Here is a 17,264-nt window from a genome sequence, read left to right as displayed (position 1 = left end):
TTTTAAATTATGTACAAAGAAACGTTGTATAGTCTTGAGGTATTAAGCTGTCAATTTTATTTTAGAAGTTACTATTAAAAATGTTGATTAAGGTACTTATGTATATCAAGTTAAGCAATGATTATGTATGTCATTTTCTATTTTAAGACTTCTATGAAGGACCTGTGCGATCGTATCCAGCTAGACGTAGGGGTAGGTGGGGTGTCTTTTCGTGACTTCTTTTCCTGCATTTTATTTAGTTGTAATCTCAGTTCAGTTTTTTTCTTTTATTTTTCATTCTTTTCGCAAAATAAAATTATTTGTATTCGGTCATGCCTTTTTTATTAGTTTATCCTGACTTTTTAAATTCACATCTTGCATTTTTTGTCAAGTTGCTCATCCTGCATTTTTGTTTTAAAACGCAAATTATCAAAACTCCAGTCTTGCGGTTTTAAAATTTCAACTTACCCCCCCCCCCCCCACCCACCTAAAATCCTAAAAATTACTAGCTCCCCAATTTAACCATGGAATAATAAACTGCAAACATTTGTTTTTCGGTTAACTTTTATGAAGTTCTTGAATATGTTTATGAATATTTCAAGGAAACTGGTAAGGTTGTAATGTAAATGGGAAATTTATTTGCATTACGTGACTTACGTTTGACTAATCATACGTCGTTTTAAATTATGGGAAAACCCCCTTTGACGTCACTGTACGTCTTTCAAATGACGTCGCTTTTCATTGGTTAATTGAAACTAATTACAGACTTCCGTCAACAGGAACATGCCACTGTGAGCAGCGAGAAACTGAAGATTTGATAAAATGGACAGTCATATGAGCAATGATTTCTTGATGAATTATTCAGAGGTATTTTCTCTTGATTGAAAGTAGTCGGATCACACATTTATTTGTTAAACACAGTGAAAGATAGAAATGTCTGGTATAGTTGGAACAACAGAAGAAATTCCATTGGACCATTTCATAAATTCAACCTCCGACGTTCTCTAACAGTTGCAACGTCCTCCTAAATGACCTTATTGACTTGTGCTTGAAGTGCACTTAATTATGTTTACAAATATTACCTTTTCATTGATAAAATTTCTACGATATGATGGTGCATGAATGAAACGTGAAAACATTATTTGACCGATAGACTTTTAAGTTTTATATCACTTTCAGAAGTTTGCACTCCTTCCTTTCTGTCTACTCCTGCGCCACTGAGGTCTCGTGCATTATTCTCAATTTCAATTTATTAAACTTTATTTTCAAATATTTTAAGGTGAGATTTAATAATATATGTTAATTTTAAAACTTAATTGATAAATTCGTGATTGTACTAAATCCATAAATCCATCAACACCCACTGATGTAAAAGCACTTGTTTCTTTTTTGATTTGTCAGAGAGCCATAAGAACCGATCATGAGGAAAGGAGACCAATGTCTGTTTTTTTTTTTAAATATGTGTATTTGTTATTGCTAAGGTTTTGTTATTTTTGTTTTTGGATTGAAAGCCATCAACCAGTGTCGCAGCAACCTTCTTGCTGCATCTAGATGTGTATTTGGCTTGATCTGGTTTGCAACTTTCCTGCTATATCTATAAAAAAAAAAATAGATGTGTATTTGGATGGTCTGGTTTGAAAGCCATCAACCAGTCTCGTCGCCACCCTTCTGCTGCATCTAGATGTGTATTTGGCATGGTTTGCTCTTTTAAGCCATCAATTATTCATGCTGCCACCTTCTTGCAGCATCTAGTGTATTTGGCCTGGTCTGGTTTGAAAGCCACCAACCAGTATCGCTGCCACCTTCCTGTTGCATATAGATGTGTATTTGGCATGGTCTGGTCTGAAAGCCACCAACCAATATCGCGGTCACCATTCTGTACAATCAATGTGTATTTGGCTTAATCTGGCTTGAAAGCCACCAACCCGTCTCGCTGTCGACTTTTTTCTGCATCTAGATGTGTATTTGGCTTAGTCTGGCTTGAAAGCCACCAACCAGTATCGCTGCCACCTTCCTGTTGCATATAGATGTGTGTTTGACATGGTCTGGTCTGAAAGCCACCGACCAATATTGCTGTCACCTTTCTGTACCATCAATGTGTATTTGGCTTAATCTGGCTTGAAAGCCATCAACCCGTCTCGCTGTCGACTTTTTTCTGCATCTAGATGTGTATTTGGCTTGGTCTGGCTTGAAAGACACCAACCACACTGTAAAAATTGTGCTTAGAATGTAAAGGTGTTGCAAGACTTATGTGCTTATAGGAAAGTGTTTAATAAAAAATTGAAATATGTTTTGGCTCTCAGCTTTTCGCACTAGGCGTGTTGCTGTGCTAAACGTGCCATTTCGTCAAGTATATAAAGCTTAACGCGTTTTAATTCTAAGCACTTTCAATATTTTAACACTTTCCTAAACACGTTTAGAATTACAACACATTTAGATCAAAGACAGCATTTTTATCACGTGATAATTTTGAGAGGGAAGAATAACTGACCGTAACTTGATTGTATCAGAAAGGTAAGGAGTTATGATTATGCTATCTTTTATTTTGTACTGATAATTGTATGATGATTATTCAATTTATTGACAAATATAAGCATTATTTATGTAACGGCCCCTATGTTCCGTCAGTTACTTTGTTCCGGCGGAACTTTTCAACTAGTTATTTTTCTCCGATGGAACTTTCCAACTAGTTGTTTTATTCCGAGTGCAGTCAAAAAGTTCCGGAAAAAAGTAGCTAATTGAAAAGTCCCGGAACAATGTAGCTAGTTGAATAGTTCTCAGTCGGAAACCCGGTTGAAATAAAACAAAAGAATCGAAGCTCTTTGTTAGAGAAGGCGAAAAATGCTTACTGTAATGTTTACCATAGTGACAAAAATTTTAAAAGATAATAAAAACAAACAAAATTACAATTTTCCTTTCAATTAAGAAGTGTTTTATTTAAAAAAAAAAACTATTTGCAAAAGTTTTCAATTTATCTTGTACATAGTTAAGCAGAACAATTATATATCAAGTCGACGACATGATATCTTTCAAGTTGGATGTAGAAAATACATAACCTCCGATTTTTTTTTAATTTACCACGGACGAAAAACATATCAATCTATCAATTCAGTAATTTTCGTGTCTGCCCTTCCATTATGTCAAAAAATGGGTTACAATTGTATCGAAAAGAGAAAATCGAGTGCACATTTTTAAGTTAGGGCGTGTTTGAGTTGAATATTTTGTCTTGATATCGTACAAAGCAAGAATATTTCATACATCGTCTCGCTTCAGATTCTATCATTTTTATGCCCCACCTACGATAGTAGAGGGGCATTATGTTTTCTGGTCTGTGCGTCCGTTCGTCCGTCTGTCCCGCTTCAGGTTAAAGTTTTTGGTCAAGGTAGTTTTTGATGAAGTTGAAGTCCAATCAACTGGAAACTTAGTACACATGTTCCTTATGATATGATCTTTCTAATTTTAAAGCCAAATTAAACTTTTGACCCCAATTTCATGGTCCACTGAACATAGAAAATGACAGTGCATGTTTCAGGTTAAAGTTTTTGGTCAAGGTAGTTTTTGATGAAGTTGAAGTCCAATCGACTTGAAACTTAGTACACATGTTCTCTATGATATTATCTTTCTAATTTTAATGCCTAATTATATTTTTTATCCAATTTCATGGTCCATTGAACATGGAAAATAATAGTGCGAGTGGGGCATCCGTGTACTTTGGACACATTCCTGTTGAAAGCTACAGGTTGACTTTATAACATAAAAAACAATCACAGTACTAAAAGATGAAATATATGGGTCAAGTGAAATACCTATCTAATGAATCACAAAAACAGAGTAGGTGTGTTCGAATAGCTAATTTTTACTGAAAGTACTTTACGACAGTCTTTCAAGTTGGATGATGAAAATGCATATCTTCGAAAAATTATAATTTGTTTGTGTGTGATAACTAGTGGTTATAGTCTTCAACCACTAAAAAAAATCTAGTGTGCCCTTCCACGAAATATTTAAATAGAATTTTTTTAACTGTTTATGAATTTTCGAAAATTCCACCTGACAACCGATCAGACAATAGTTTTAAGTTGAATCAATGCAGACAAGATTATTAACTGATGCTCATTAGCTAGTTGATATATTTGTCTTTTAAAATACAACTGACATATAGGATCGTAATGGTGCAATGTGGATAAATTTATCGGTTTCCGAGAGCAAAATTGGCAGCGCGTCATCCTTACAATGGCTTCCATTTATACGATTGTGAAAATGAACTGGCGTAATGGGGAGATAATTTTGACGAAGTAGAATCCTGACTGTTCAGTGTTCTGGCGGAACAGAACAACTAGTTGCATGGCCATCGTTCCGAATATACCATATTTCGTCCTTTTTGTAGAAAGAGAGGGAAGAATGAGTATCAGTATATATAAGAGCAAATCATTAATTTACAAGAATACCCAACGCACTGAAAGGGGTTTCTTTGGGGACAAATATGTAAAAAAGGGCATGGAACTTTATTTTTGGGGACATAATAAAAATGGATTTAAATTTAAATTTAAATTGAAATGTACTGAGGGGGAAGAACAAACTCCCCAGCAAAATATAAGGTATTTCATAGATCACATAAAACGGAATAAGTTGCATTATCATGCAAATTTAGTATTCATAGTACCCTCAAGAGAGGGAAGAATACCCCTCCCCCCTTCCTTTCCTCATATGGGTCTTTGCATCAATTCTCCAAATGGAACTTTCTGCCTGCCCTGGTTGAACTTTTGTGCTAGTTTGATAGTTCCGGTTTTGACTGATTTGGCAAAAAGGTACTTTTTAATTCTAACTAGTTGATATGTTCCGTTGGAACTTTTCAACTAGTCACCTTGTTCCGGTGGAACTTTTAAACCAGAGGAACTAGTTCATAAGTTCCTCCGGAACTTTTCTGCTAGCTAGTTCTTTCCGCCCGGAACTTTCTGAAATTCCAACGTCGGAACAAAAGAAAATTTACATTTACAAGTACACTACCGTGTAGTTAATTCAACAGTTAGACAAAAAGGGGGTGGGGTACCATCTCACGAAACAAGTGCGTGTAGAAGCTTTTAATGCTCAAACTATCTTGTGTAAAGATATTTTAAGAGTTGTCAAATGTTCTATCATGCTTGCAAGTTTTCGATTATTTTCAATTTATGTGCTAGGAAAAGGGGTTTGCTAGGATATTTTTTTTTTTCGGTACTCCTCGTCAGATAACTACATGTAAGTTATGTAACATAAAGGGTAGCGGACCCTACCGAATCTTAACAGGATAAGGTGCATCATTTGCATATCAAGCGTCATTTTGAGTTCATTGTTTTCGTAAGTACTCTCGAGAGGAACAATAAACACTTTTCTTCAAAATAAATAGATGATACTTGTTTAAATCGATAGTTAGATGAGGTTTTGCTTTTCTTATAATTTTATATACATGTTTTGTTTTATTCTAGATTGGTGATTTGATTTTTTAGAAGCCAATATATATCTGAACAAATGTATAATAATTTATTGTGTTAAGAATGGCCATAGGTTTTATACTAAAGAGTATATATCAATTACCATCAGTTAATGTTTGCTTTTATGACACCTTGGTCTAAAACGTTGTTATCAGGATCGTAAATCCTGCTTTTACTTTTTGGTGATGTTGTTCGTATACTTATATTTTAAAATGTATTCTACTTAGTAGCTTATCTTTTTTTTCTATATTCCAGGCCAGTGACCAGCAGTTGAGTACTAAGAAAGGAGAAGCTCCATGAGTTATTGTCCAGTAAAATGAAAATATCACAAATTGTTTTGTTGGAAGGGATGTTGAAGTAGAAGAGAGGGACGAAAGATACCAGATTGAGAGGGACAGTCAAACTCATAAATCGAAAATAAACTGACAACGCCATGGCTAAAAATGAAAAAAGACAAACAGAAAAACAGAAAAACAATGGACATTGGTACACATGACACAACATAGAAAACTAAAGAATAAGCAACACAAACCCCACCAAAAAACTAGGAGTGGTCATTGACAATTTTCTGTACATGTATATTATGTTCAAATTGATTGTGTTTTATGATTAACTGGAAATAAATGATAACATAAATTCCTTTGTTAATCATCATGTTATTTTGTTTTAAAACTAGGTATGGAAACCTGTTCTATTGATAGCTTTCATAAGAGTTTGACAGTCTAGCCATCCGAAAATTAATTAAATTTAGGCCGAATCAAGTATTCCCACACTAAATGATAAGCATGTTTCGCTATGGATCTTTGTGGTCTTAACATGTTTACATTCAAAACACTTCACAGCTGAACGTGTTTCCAGACAAAACACTTTACAACTTAACATGTTTCCAGACAAAACACTTCACAGATAAACATGTTTCCAGATAAAACTCTTCACAGCTAAACATGTTAATAGTCTAAGCACTTTTCAGCTTAACGTGTTTCTGGTCTAAACACTCTACAGTTAAACATGTTTACAGTCTAAGCATTTTAAAGCTTGAGACACGTTTAGGCTGTTACCACATTAAATATAAAACATGTTTAGATTTAAAACATGTTAAAAATCGGTTTTATAAATGTGTTTAGGAAAGTGTTTAGGCTCTAAACACAATTTTTAGAGTACAGTGTCAGTCTATATGTGTATTTGACTTGCTTTGGTTTGAAAGCCATTAGCCAGTCACACTGCAACCTTTCTGCTGCATCTAGATGTGTATTTGGCTTGGTCTGGTTTGCAACTTTCCTGTTGCATCTAGATATGAATTTGGCTTGGTCTGGTTAAGTGGTTTGAAAGCCATCAACCATTCTCGCTGTCACCTTCCTGCAGCATCCAGATGGCAGATGTGTATTTAGCTTGGTTTGGTTTGAAAGCCACCAAACAGTATCACTGCCACTTTTCTGCTGCATCTAGATGTGTATTTGGCTTGGTCTGGGTTGAAAGCTATCAACCAGTATCGCGGCCATCTTTCTATTGTATCTAGAATAAGATGTGTACTTTGTATGCCCTGGTTGGAAAGCCATCAACCAGTATCGCTGCCACCCTCCTGCTGCATCTTGATGTGTATTTGGCTTAGTCTGGTTAGAAAGCCATCAACCAGTCTCGCTTTCACCTTTCTGCTGCATCCAGGGGCGGATCCAGGAATTTGAATTTTGTTAACGGTTCCTGACTTTATTTTATAGTTGCTGTTAATTGTAAGGGTTAAACATTTTTTTTGTCTATTGTAAAACGTTTGGATAGATCAAGGATTCGTATAGGATAGATCCAAAGCTGTGTACTAACTGTTCAAATATATTTGTTGAGGACTTGTCAGCAAAAAAAATGACATGGAAAATGCTCATTTGTTGTATGTTAAGTTAGTATAACCTCACAGATATTTTGTTGTAAACAAGATATACGCCGATATGTTCAATGAAATTTACAATAGGACGACCGACACGAGTCAAGACACAAACAAGCAATTTCTATCCAAATGTTTCAGCCAACAAGGAAAGTGAGGGGTTCCAAATCAACCAAAGGCTACGAATGAGTCTGAAATGACAACAAATTTATGAATGACGGTCGACAAATGGAGACATAAAGGCCACACCCAGCAGGCAGGTTGCAGTCGGGCCTTGAAAAAAGTATTCAATATATCAGTTCGGCGAAAGAGACATTCCGGTCAGATATGGGATTTAAATGCAAATCCCCCCCGGCCCCCCCCCCCCCCCAAAAAAAAAATACGTTTATTATTCATCATGTTCATTTAATGCTAAATTATTCTGTTGAAAATTTTTGTTTCTAATAACAAATAAGTTGATAAAATTATTTGCTTTCAATCCAGATAAATCAGGCTAAGAATTTGTTTTCTCAAACATCTCAGACTACCCCCTCAAATTAAATGGTCCGTACCTTAGACTTTAAATCTATCTAAAGATTACTGACTGGGGATCAATATTCAGCTATGTTATTAATAGGCTGGGGCGTGTGGGGTTAACATGTTTTCGTAGGTAAATAATATTGCTGTGAAGCTTTTTTTTCATGAGAGTGTAAAAAGAGTATAACTTTCTGCTTGGTGGAATTGTAAAATAGAAGTCAATACCGGTTCCTGCTCAATTCTGTGTCGCTTTGAAGGTGTCAGTCATGCTTGTCACCCTTGATGAGCAGCATAAGCAATGTGTTACTGTAGTTTGAATTTAGAAATGACGCACAGGTTAACTCCAGCGTATCGAATCACATGACTTTGACATAGCCAATAATATATTACAGTAAATACGAGTAAAATGATATCTTTACAAGTAACAAATTGTCGCATAAAAACGAAATAAACAGAAATGGCAAATTTCACGAAGTCTAGTCCGTCTGGTTAATTATTTTACAAAAAAAAAAAAAAAAAAGTCCAAGCAAAAAGGGGGGGGCGTACGCCCTCTACGGCCCTCCTCTGAATCCGCCACTGGCATCTAGATGTGTATTTGGTTTGGTCTGGCTTGAAAGCCACCAACCAGTATCGCTGCCCCTTTTCTGCTGCATTTAGATGTGTATTTGGCTTGGTCTGGCTTGAAAGCCACCAACCAGTATCGCTGCTACCTTCCTGCTGCATCCAGATGTAAATTGGCATCAGAGGCGGATCCAGCCATTTAAAAAAAGGGGTGTCCCAACCCAGGACAAAAGGGGGGGGGTCCAAATATATGCCCCCATTCATATGCATTGATCGGCTATAAAAAGAAGGTTTCAACCTCCGGACCCCCCCACCCCCCCACCCCCCCACCCCCCTGGATCCGCCAATAGTCATGGTATGGTTTGAAAGCTATCAACCAGTAAGGCAGCAACCATTTGATTTTCTGGGGGGGGGGGCTATGGTTTTTTTTTCTGTACAAACTTTTTTTTTCGCCTTCGGCGAAGAACAATCTATTTTTTTAGCAACAAACCGAAAACAAGTTTTTTCTTTCAATTTTAGCATTACATATAGTGGCAGCTGAGGGTGAAACAAACAATTTTTTTTTCTCAGAGTCCAAAACAAAATTTTTTTTTCACAAAAAACTGGAAACAAACTTTTTTTTCCAAAAAAAACCATAACCCCCAGAAAATCAAATGGTTGCTGCCTAATCAACTAGTCGCTACCTTCCTGTTGCATCTAGATGTTTGCCTATTTGGCATGGTCTGGTTTGGAGGTTCATCAACCGAACTCGGCGCCACCTTCTTGTTGCATCTAGAAAGCATATTTGGCCTGGTAGTGATATGTTCTTTAAGCCATCAACCAGTCTTGTTGCTTCTAGGTGTGTATTTGTCATTATCTGGTTTGAAAGCCATCAACAAGTCTCGCTGCCACCTTTCGCTGTCACGTTTAAATCATCTGGTTTGAAAGCCATGCATCAAGACAACTGATGCATGTAAAACATCGCAGTCATTGTAAGATTTAATTAGTCTGTAGGTGATAATAGTACTCAGTATTATCAGCAAACAGTCAACACTCACTGAGTGGTAGTTTCTTTCAATGATTTCGGAAATTCAAGGCCGTGTAGGTGATTAGTTTATAATTATCAGGATTACCCACATCATCCAATTCATTGGGGGAAAAATTGACGCCCGGATAGTGACGATACTGAGTGAGACGACCACTGATGATGAGGATGATAATTATCGTTATTGTTAAAGACTAATATCAGAGGGAAGACAGACAACTGCTAAATCAAACCAAGACCAAATCACCCAAGTTTTCCACTAACTCGTCCCTCTTTCTAACCACTCATTTTAACCAACCTCGCCCAAACTACGAAAAGGAGCAAAATCTAGGTAAATAAAGGTCTGCTGACTCGCCCCAACTATGAAAGATTGGCTAATCCACACTATTTCACCACCAGCTCATAGAAAAAAATACCAACAATTGTCATACAACTTAAAAAAAAGTGTAATGCATGATCATTGAAATTAAATTATGCTTTCATGATAAATGGGCGAGTTGGTAGACAATTTAATTCTGTTTTCATAAGTGGGGCGATTTTGTGAAAAAAATGTGGTGATATGATTTGGGACGAGTTGTCATAAATTCCTATCTGTAAAAGAAGTCCCTGTTATTATTATAAATTCTCTTCTTAATCTATTTTCTCCTTGTATAAATAAGAATAATAATTATGCCGTCGATTGTGTCATTAAATTTTTAACATTACCCTACAAAAATATTTTGTAACTCTTTTTATTAAAGGTAGAAAGAGTTCTAGTCAACAATTTTCCAGAGCAATGCCTACCACCTGACTACGTTCTTCAACAGTTTGGTCATGTAAACAACGAGGAAATTTTGTTTGAAGATGTGATTCTTGTACCTACACATTCTAGCTTGATTGATTTACCATTCAGGATGAGTATGGAGGATGTAGAAGGACTGTATGAGGTAAGGAGAATATTGACCTACTTTGACGGGCACCTGTCAGCCTGCAGAACCGTTGAATTTTTACAGTTGACTGGATAACAATTCAGTACACCAAGAACTAAAGATGAAATTCACAAGAATTTATCAACCAACCATGAATGTATTAATTACTAACTTTTCCATTCTACCTATGAACGAATTTCTCCATTTTAATGACAATCACACAATATTTAAAATTGATCAACACCTAGCTTACTTGCCGTCTGCTACATGTACATGTATATATGCCACAGGTCAGACAAATATAAGGCGACAATATCAACCTAAATCAGTTACCAAACTAATAAACATATTAAAATTTATTACAGATTATATGCACTTTTATGCAAAAGTATTTATATTGTGCAGGAAATGTGTATATCCAGAAATTATCCTTTTAAGTATGTTAATTAGGTACATAAAATTCAAACTGTCTACAAAAAAAGACTACCCAAACTTTCATTATGTTCATAAGAGACAAATACATGATATAAATGAATTATATATGTCTCTGCTTTCATATACCACTTAGAGGATGACCATTTTCATGGGGGTGGTGGGGTAGACTTCTAAAATGAATATCCTGATCTGGTAAAAAGATAATCTTGCAAAAGACAAAATGAAAGTGATTTTACTGCATCACAAGCTGCATGAAAAATAATTGGCATGTGTAGTAAAAGATTAATATGAATGCTCAGTATGCATACATGTACATGTAACATCCTCCTGTCCTTCTATCATGTCTATATTTTGGCTGGATTAATTGTTGCTTGAAAAATTTCACCAGTGTTTACCCTAATTTATAATAGATATCTCTCTGAATGAAGTGCTTATGCACTTAAAAAAAAAAGAGAGGAAAAAAATTCAGGTTACACCACAAAAGATCAGTCATCTAGGTTAAGACACAATTTCAGTGTCTGATATATGTGTTTTGTGCTTTAATCGGGGTTGAATGAAGAACATGAATAAATTTAAGGAAATATATATATACAATGTATTGTGTATAATGCAATAGCATTGCTATTTAACATGTATTGGTGTATACACTGTGTGTATAGCATGTCTAGAAGCAAAAACATATTTTTTTCTGTACATGTGTGCTATGGACTATCATGATTATTATTTATTGAATACCTATTTTCATGGGTAAGTGGGAACTATGGATTTAAATATTTTAATTTATACAACCTTTTACAAATTTTCTATATATGACAATCATTTTGACTATGAGTGGGTAGAATATAAAATAATTGTGCAGAGATATTGAAAAAAATGATTATCAAAGATACAAATTGCAAAATAATTCAACATGTAAATAAATAAATCCAGCTATTCCCTTTTTCATTTTGGAATGTAAAGTTTTTAAACATTATGCAATGAATTGATATGTTATTTTATTTTTAAAAATATAAAATCCCCAATCAAAGGCAGATTTAGAGGGTTTTGTCAGAAAAAAAGGTTGTTTATATAGGGAATCACTGAAGAATTACTGCAGAGTTCCCCCCCCCCTCTTACGCTGTCAGTGGGCCCCCATTTCTGGATCAGCCACTGCCCATGGTAATTTAGGTTCTAAGAATGACAGATTGTATTCTGCATCATTTGACATTGATGTTTCTTTGATTTTATTTTCAGATACATTTTTTACATACACCTTTTCTGTGTATTTTTTTTAGTCTAGATTGATGAACATATTAAACTTTTACTTATTATTATTTCCTTCCTGTTGTTACATCAAGCATGTCAAGTAGTTTATTTTTTGATTGAAAATATTTTTTTACGCAAACATCTCTGGACTGGGCTGACACTTACTTTTTGTATACATTTTATTGGTCTATAGAAGAAATCCTAACAAGGTTGGATATTTATTATACAAACCTTGGTTGCTGGCTGGCCATTTAAGCATTGAGATACAGTGTTATCCCTAGACATTTCATATACCATTCTGGTAAACAGGGAAATTTAAAATACCATCTTGTTTCTAAAAACTATAGCATCACATCCATAACAATTATCTATAAGAAAACCAATTCAGATAGCATCACATATTCAAAAAATATAGCATCACATTATTATGGGGAGAACACTGATGATTGGATATATATATATATGTCAATATCATAAATTGTTAAAAAAAAATGATGAATTTGCAGATTATATGTCTGACAATATCGATCCTAAGTACAGTTTTTGATTTTAACCAATATATATACATGTATGTAATGGCAACTTAGGAATAATTGAAAAGAGTTTGCTTCTATATAAAACAAAGTAGTCATTGTAAAACACATGTCAAAAGACAGTGGTAATTTTTCTTGTTTACTTTGTATTTGATTTGTTGTCTGTTTGAATGTATTTATATTTTTTTTAGAGTTAAATTTATTTCTTCTTTAGTTCTCTGTGAACTTGAAATATTTTATAAAAATGAAGTACTGAGGAGTCATTTAATTTTGTAGGAACCAATATTCGTGGAATGAGGAAACCTTATACGTTATTTCTTGGTTTTGCCAAAATCTGTATACAACCTTATAGAAAATAAGTGATTTGTGGAACATTTAAATTTTCGGTTCACCTGCACCAAAGAAATCCATGAAAATTGGTATCCAACGAATAATAATGAATTCACAGTAATTATATTTTCGCTATTCTGTCAGTACATGTATGCTACATTTGTACATGTACATGTAGTATGTTGTAACAAATGTCTTTTGAATGAAGAGTTTGTTTATGCACCATGACATTTTAGAGGTACATACATTTATAAATATCCTGAAGTAAGTTGAAGGATATAAAGAAATTTAATACCCAGATTATTTATAATAGCAACCTCAGAGTTTATTTAACTTAAAAGGGCTGGATGGATCACTGGACACTGGTTAATTAGTCGCTCAGTGGACAATTAATATAATTGTATGATCAAAGATCAATAATTTAATGTGAAAAAAAATGAAAATAAGGTACATTTGTACTACCTTAGTCCATAATTTTGGTAAACTTCTAGCTGTTTAAAATGATTAACTAAAAGCATGGGAAAAAAATTAGGTTACTGAGCCCCTGCTAGTTTTCATCCCAGCAATACAACTGTACCTTAAGGCTTTGGAAACCAATTATGTTGACAAGTGTATAATTTGAGCATAGAAACTATTCATTACAGGTTTATAAAATTTCATTTGCAATGTAACTTTAAGGTGTTTAGAATTCAATACTACATTTTCTAAATGTGGCTATATTAAGCACGAATTTTTAAACTGAAATTAACATCCATTCACAATACTGTTTTTGATACACATATATTCATATATGGACAATAACGAACAATTTTATACCAAATAATCTGTTTATAATAGTAGGATTATGTTTAAAATGCATGGTTTTCTTCAAGGGTAAAAAATATTTCCATTTGAAATCAATAACATGATTTTGGAGTTATCTCCTTTTGTCCACATGTTGCTGCAATGCACATTTGACCATTTCAGCAAACACACATTTTTTGTCTCTTCTGTGATGAATTTTCTGCAAAAGAGGAATATTGATATTAAACATCTCTTTTCCAGTAGCAATGATATTACAGAAGTGTTGTAAAGTGTTTGGCTGTCTTGCTCCTGCCAATCTGATAAAAACCAAACCTCTCACTTGCTATCATTACTTATCCATGCCACATATCAGAAACAGAGCACTGAGAGGTTTTATTCTAATCAGACTGTATTAATGAATTCACAGTAATTATATTTTTGCTATTCTGTCAGTACATGTATATGTATGCTACATGTAGTATGTTGTAACAAATATCTTTTTAATGAAGAGTTTGTGTATGTGCCATGACATTTTAGAAGTACATACATTTATATATTACCTTTAGTAAGTTGAAGGGTATAAAGAAATTAAATACCCAGATTATTTATAATAACAACCATAGAGTTTATTAAACTTAAAAGGGCTTGATGGATCACTGGACACTGGTTAATTCGTCGCTCAGTGGACAATTAAAATTTTATGGTCAAAGATCAAAATTTTACTGAAAAAAATAAATGAAAATAAGGTATTTTTGTGCACTACCTTAACTTAAGGCTTTGGAAACCAATTAAGTTGACAATAGTATAATTTTGAGCATAGAAACTATTCATAACAGGTTTATAAAATTTCATTTGCAATGTAACTTTAAGGTGTTTAAATTTTTTACATGTGGCTTTATTAAGCACGAATTAACTAAAGTTGGCATCAATTCACAATACTGCTTTTGATACACATATTAGTTAAAAACATTTTTTTTTATACCAAATAATCTGTTTTTAGTAGGATTATGTTTAAAATACATGTTTTTTTTCAAGGCTACAAATTATTTCCATTTGAAATCATTGTGATTTTGGAGTTATCTCCCATTGTCCACATGAGCTGCATGCACATTTGACCATTCTATTAAACACAAACTTCGACTCTTCTGAATTTTCCACTGATACTGTGATAGTATATATCTCTTTTCAAGCAGTAATGAAGTCGCAGAACTTTTGTAAAGTGTTTTACCTGCCTAGTAGCTGCTAGTCTGATAAAAATCAAATCTCTGAACTTGCTATCATTATTTATCCATGCCATATATATATCAGAAACAGCGAGCTGAGAGGTTTGATATTAATCAGACTATTACTGCTGTCCCATAGTCAGGATGTCTCCAAGAGGAGAATTAGGGGTCTTAATTTCTGACTTTGATAGTTGACAATTGAACTAAAAGATTGAATATGTGTTGAAGTCCTTTTTTTTTTAAATTTCATATATGAGGGACACAGGAAAGATTAGTTGTGGTAGCTGATTGTGTTAGATAAAGAATTATTATCAGTAATTTATTGTTATGAGTCAAACACCAGTTTGGGCCTAGGTGTCTGAGATGTCTAAGTACAATTTAGTTACTACTGTAATCACAAGCCAGTCAACACTGATGTTGTGAGTATAAACCCTGCTCTGTGGGTGCACTCTACTCCAATCTTTATTGACTAGGGTTGTCAGTTTCCCTATTGAAGGTCGGTCATTGTCTCTAGGTACTCTGGCTTCCTCCACCAGTAAAAACTGGCTGCCGCATAATAGCCCAAAAGTGGTGCTTAAAAGTAGTGGTAAGACACGAAGAATCAATCAATCAATCAAACAACGGTCTAAATCTCAATGTTAATAGTCTTCTAGTATTTTTGTCGAGCCTGCAACTTTTGTTGCAGAAAGCTTGACATAGGGATAGTGATCTGGTAGTGGCGGCGGCGGCGTTAGCTCACTTCTTAAAAGCTTTATATTTTAGAAGGTGGAAGACCTGGATGCTTCATACTTTGTATATAGATGCTTCATGTTACGAAGTTTCTGTCAGTCATATGTCCAATGTCCTTGACCTCATTTTCATGGTTCAGTGACCACTTGAAAAAAAGTTCAAATTTTTTGTAATGTTGAATTCTCTCTTATTATAAGTACCGGTAATAGGATAACTATATTTGATATATGCGTACCTTGCAAGGTCCTCATGTCTGTCAGATAGTTTTCACTTGACCTCGACCTCATTTCATGGATCAGTGAACAAGGTTAAGTTTTGGTGGTCAAGTCCATATCTCAGATACTATAAGCAATAGGGCTAGTATATTCAGTGTATGGAAGGACTGTAAGGTGTACATGTCCAACTGGCAGGTGTCATCTGACCTTGACCTCATTTTCATGGTTCAGTGGTTTTAGTTAAATTTTTGTGTTTTGGTCTGTTTTTCTCATACTATATGCAATAGGTCTACTATATTTGTTGTATGGAATGATTGTAAGGTGTACATGTCTAGCGGGCAGATGTCATGTGACCTTGACCTCTTTTCATGGTTCAGTGGTCAAAGTTAAGTTTTTGAGTTGGTCTTTTTATCTAATACTATATGCCATAGGTCAACTATATTTGGTGTATGGAAATATTTTATGATCTTTATGTCAGTCGCGCAGGTTTTATTTGACTTTGACCTCATTTCACGGTTCATTGCACAGTGTTAAGTTTTTGTGTTTTGATCTATTTTTCTTAAACTATAAGTAATGGGTCAACTATATATGTTGTATAGAAGCATTGTTAGCTGTACATGTCTGTCTGGTATGGTTCATCTGACCTTGACCTCATTTTCAAGGTTCATTGGTCTTTGTTTAGTTATCTTGGTTAATGTTAAGTTTATGTGACAGTTGTAATAAAGCTTAGCTTTATACTTAGGACTATCAACATAATATCAATGATTAGTATAGAAGGCGAGACATTTCAGCGTGTGCACTCTTGTTTTTTTGAAAAGAGGGTGGTGTTAGTCAGACCCCTCTGGCTGCATGTGTATATGGATTGTTAAAACATTTTTCCCAGTTATAAATTTTCTATAAAATATGCAAAATTTCAATGATTTCCTCCATGGATTTTTTAAAACACTTGATTTGCATAGGATTTTTTTTCAATAAAAAAAATATCATCAGGTTCAAAGTATTAATGTATTGTGAAAACAAATATTTCATCAATGAAATTCCAGTCAGTTATACTCATGAATATCCTTTTTATATAAGATATAATTTTTTTTTTCTAAGTCTGATAAAGTTTTTTCGTAGGCAATACGTTTCGACTTAGGGACTACACAGGCTTCGAAAGGCGTCATTATGGAGAAAAGGGGGTGGCATCAAAAGGCGTCATTATGGAGGAAAGGGTTAAGAATGAGAAGGCTGTGATATGCATGACTCATTGATGTTTGATAAACCATTGCATTATAAATATCCATACTACTTGCATGTGTCATGGGATTGAAGTTTTTATATAATATCAGTTCCAAAGGGAAGAATTATTCTGGAATATTATGTAAACTTTAGAAAATATTATAGCATTAAGTCCTTACAGGATAAAGGGTATACACTATTTGTTCAGACAGAAACAGATATAG

The 17,264-nt window shown here is 34.2% G+C and overlaps 1 protein-coding gene across 1 annotated transcript in view; it reads left to right on the top strand.

The window, feature by feature from the left end:
• The first annotated feature begins 753 nt into the window (after window positions 1-753).
• Window positions 754-17,264, top strand: part of LOC143080240 (vitamin D3 receptor B-like) — an 88,867-nt gene continuing 72,356 nt past the window's right edge. The window contains exons 1-2 of the mRNA XM_076255970.1: window positions 754-846; window positions 10,159-10,344. Coding sequence (XP_076112085.1) covers window positions 802-846; window positions 10,159-10,344 — 231 coding nt within the window. The 5' untranslated portion in view covers window positions 754-801. The remainder of the gene's footprint in view (window positions 847-10,158; window positions 10,345-17,264) is intronic.

This window comes from Mytilus galloprovincialis, chromosome 6 (genome assembly GCF_965363235.1).
Source record: "Mytilus galloprovincialis chromosome 6, xbMytGall1.hap1.1, whole genome shotgun sequence".
NCBI lineage: Eukaryota > Metazoa > Mollusca > Bivalvia > Mytilida > Mytilidae > Mytilus > Mytilus galloprovincialis.
Note: the sequence above shows the minus strand (reverse complement) of the source record. Positions and strands in the feature narration are given on the sequence as shown.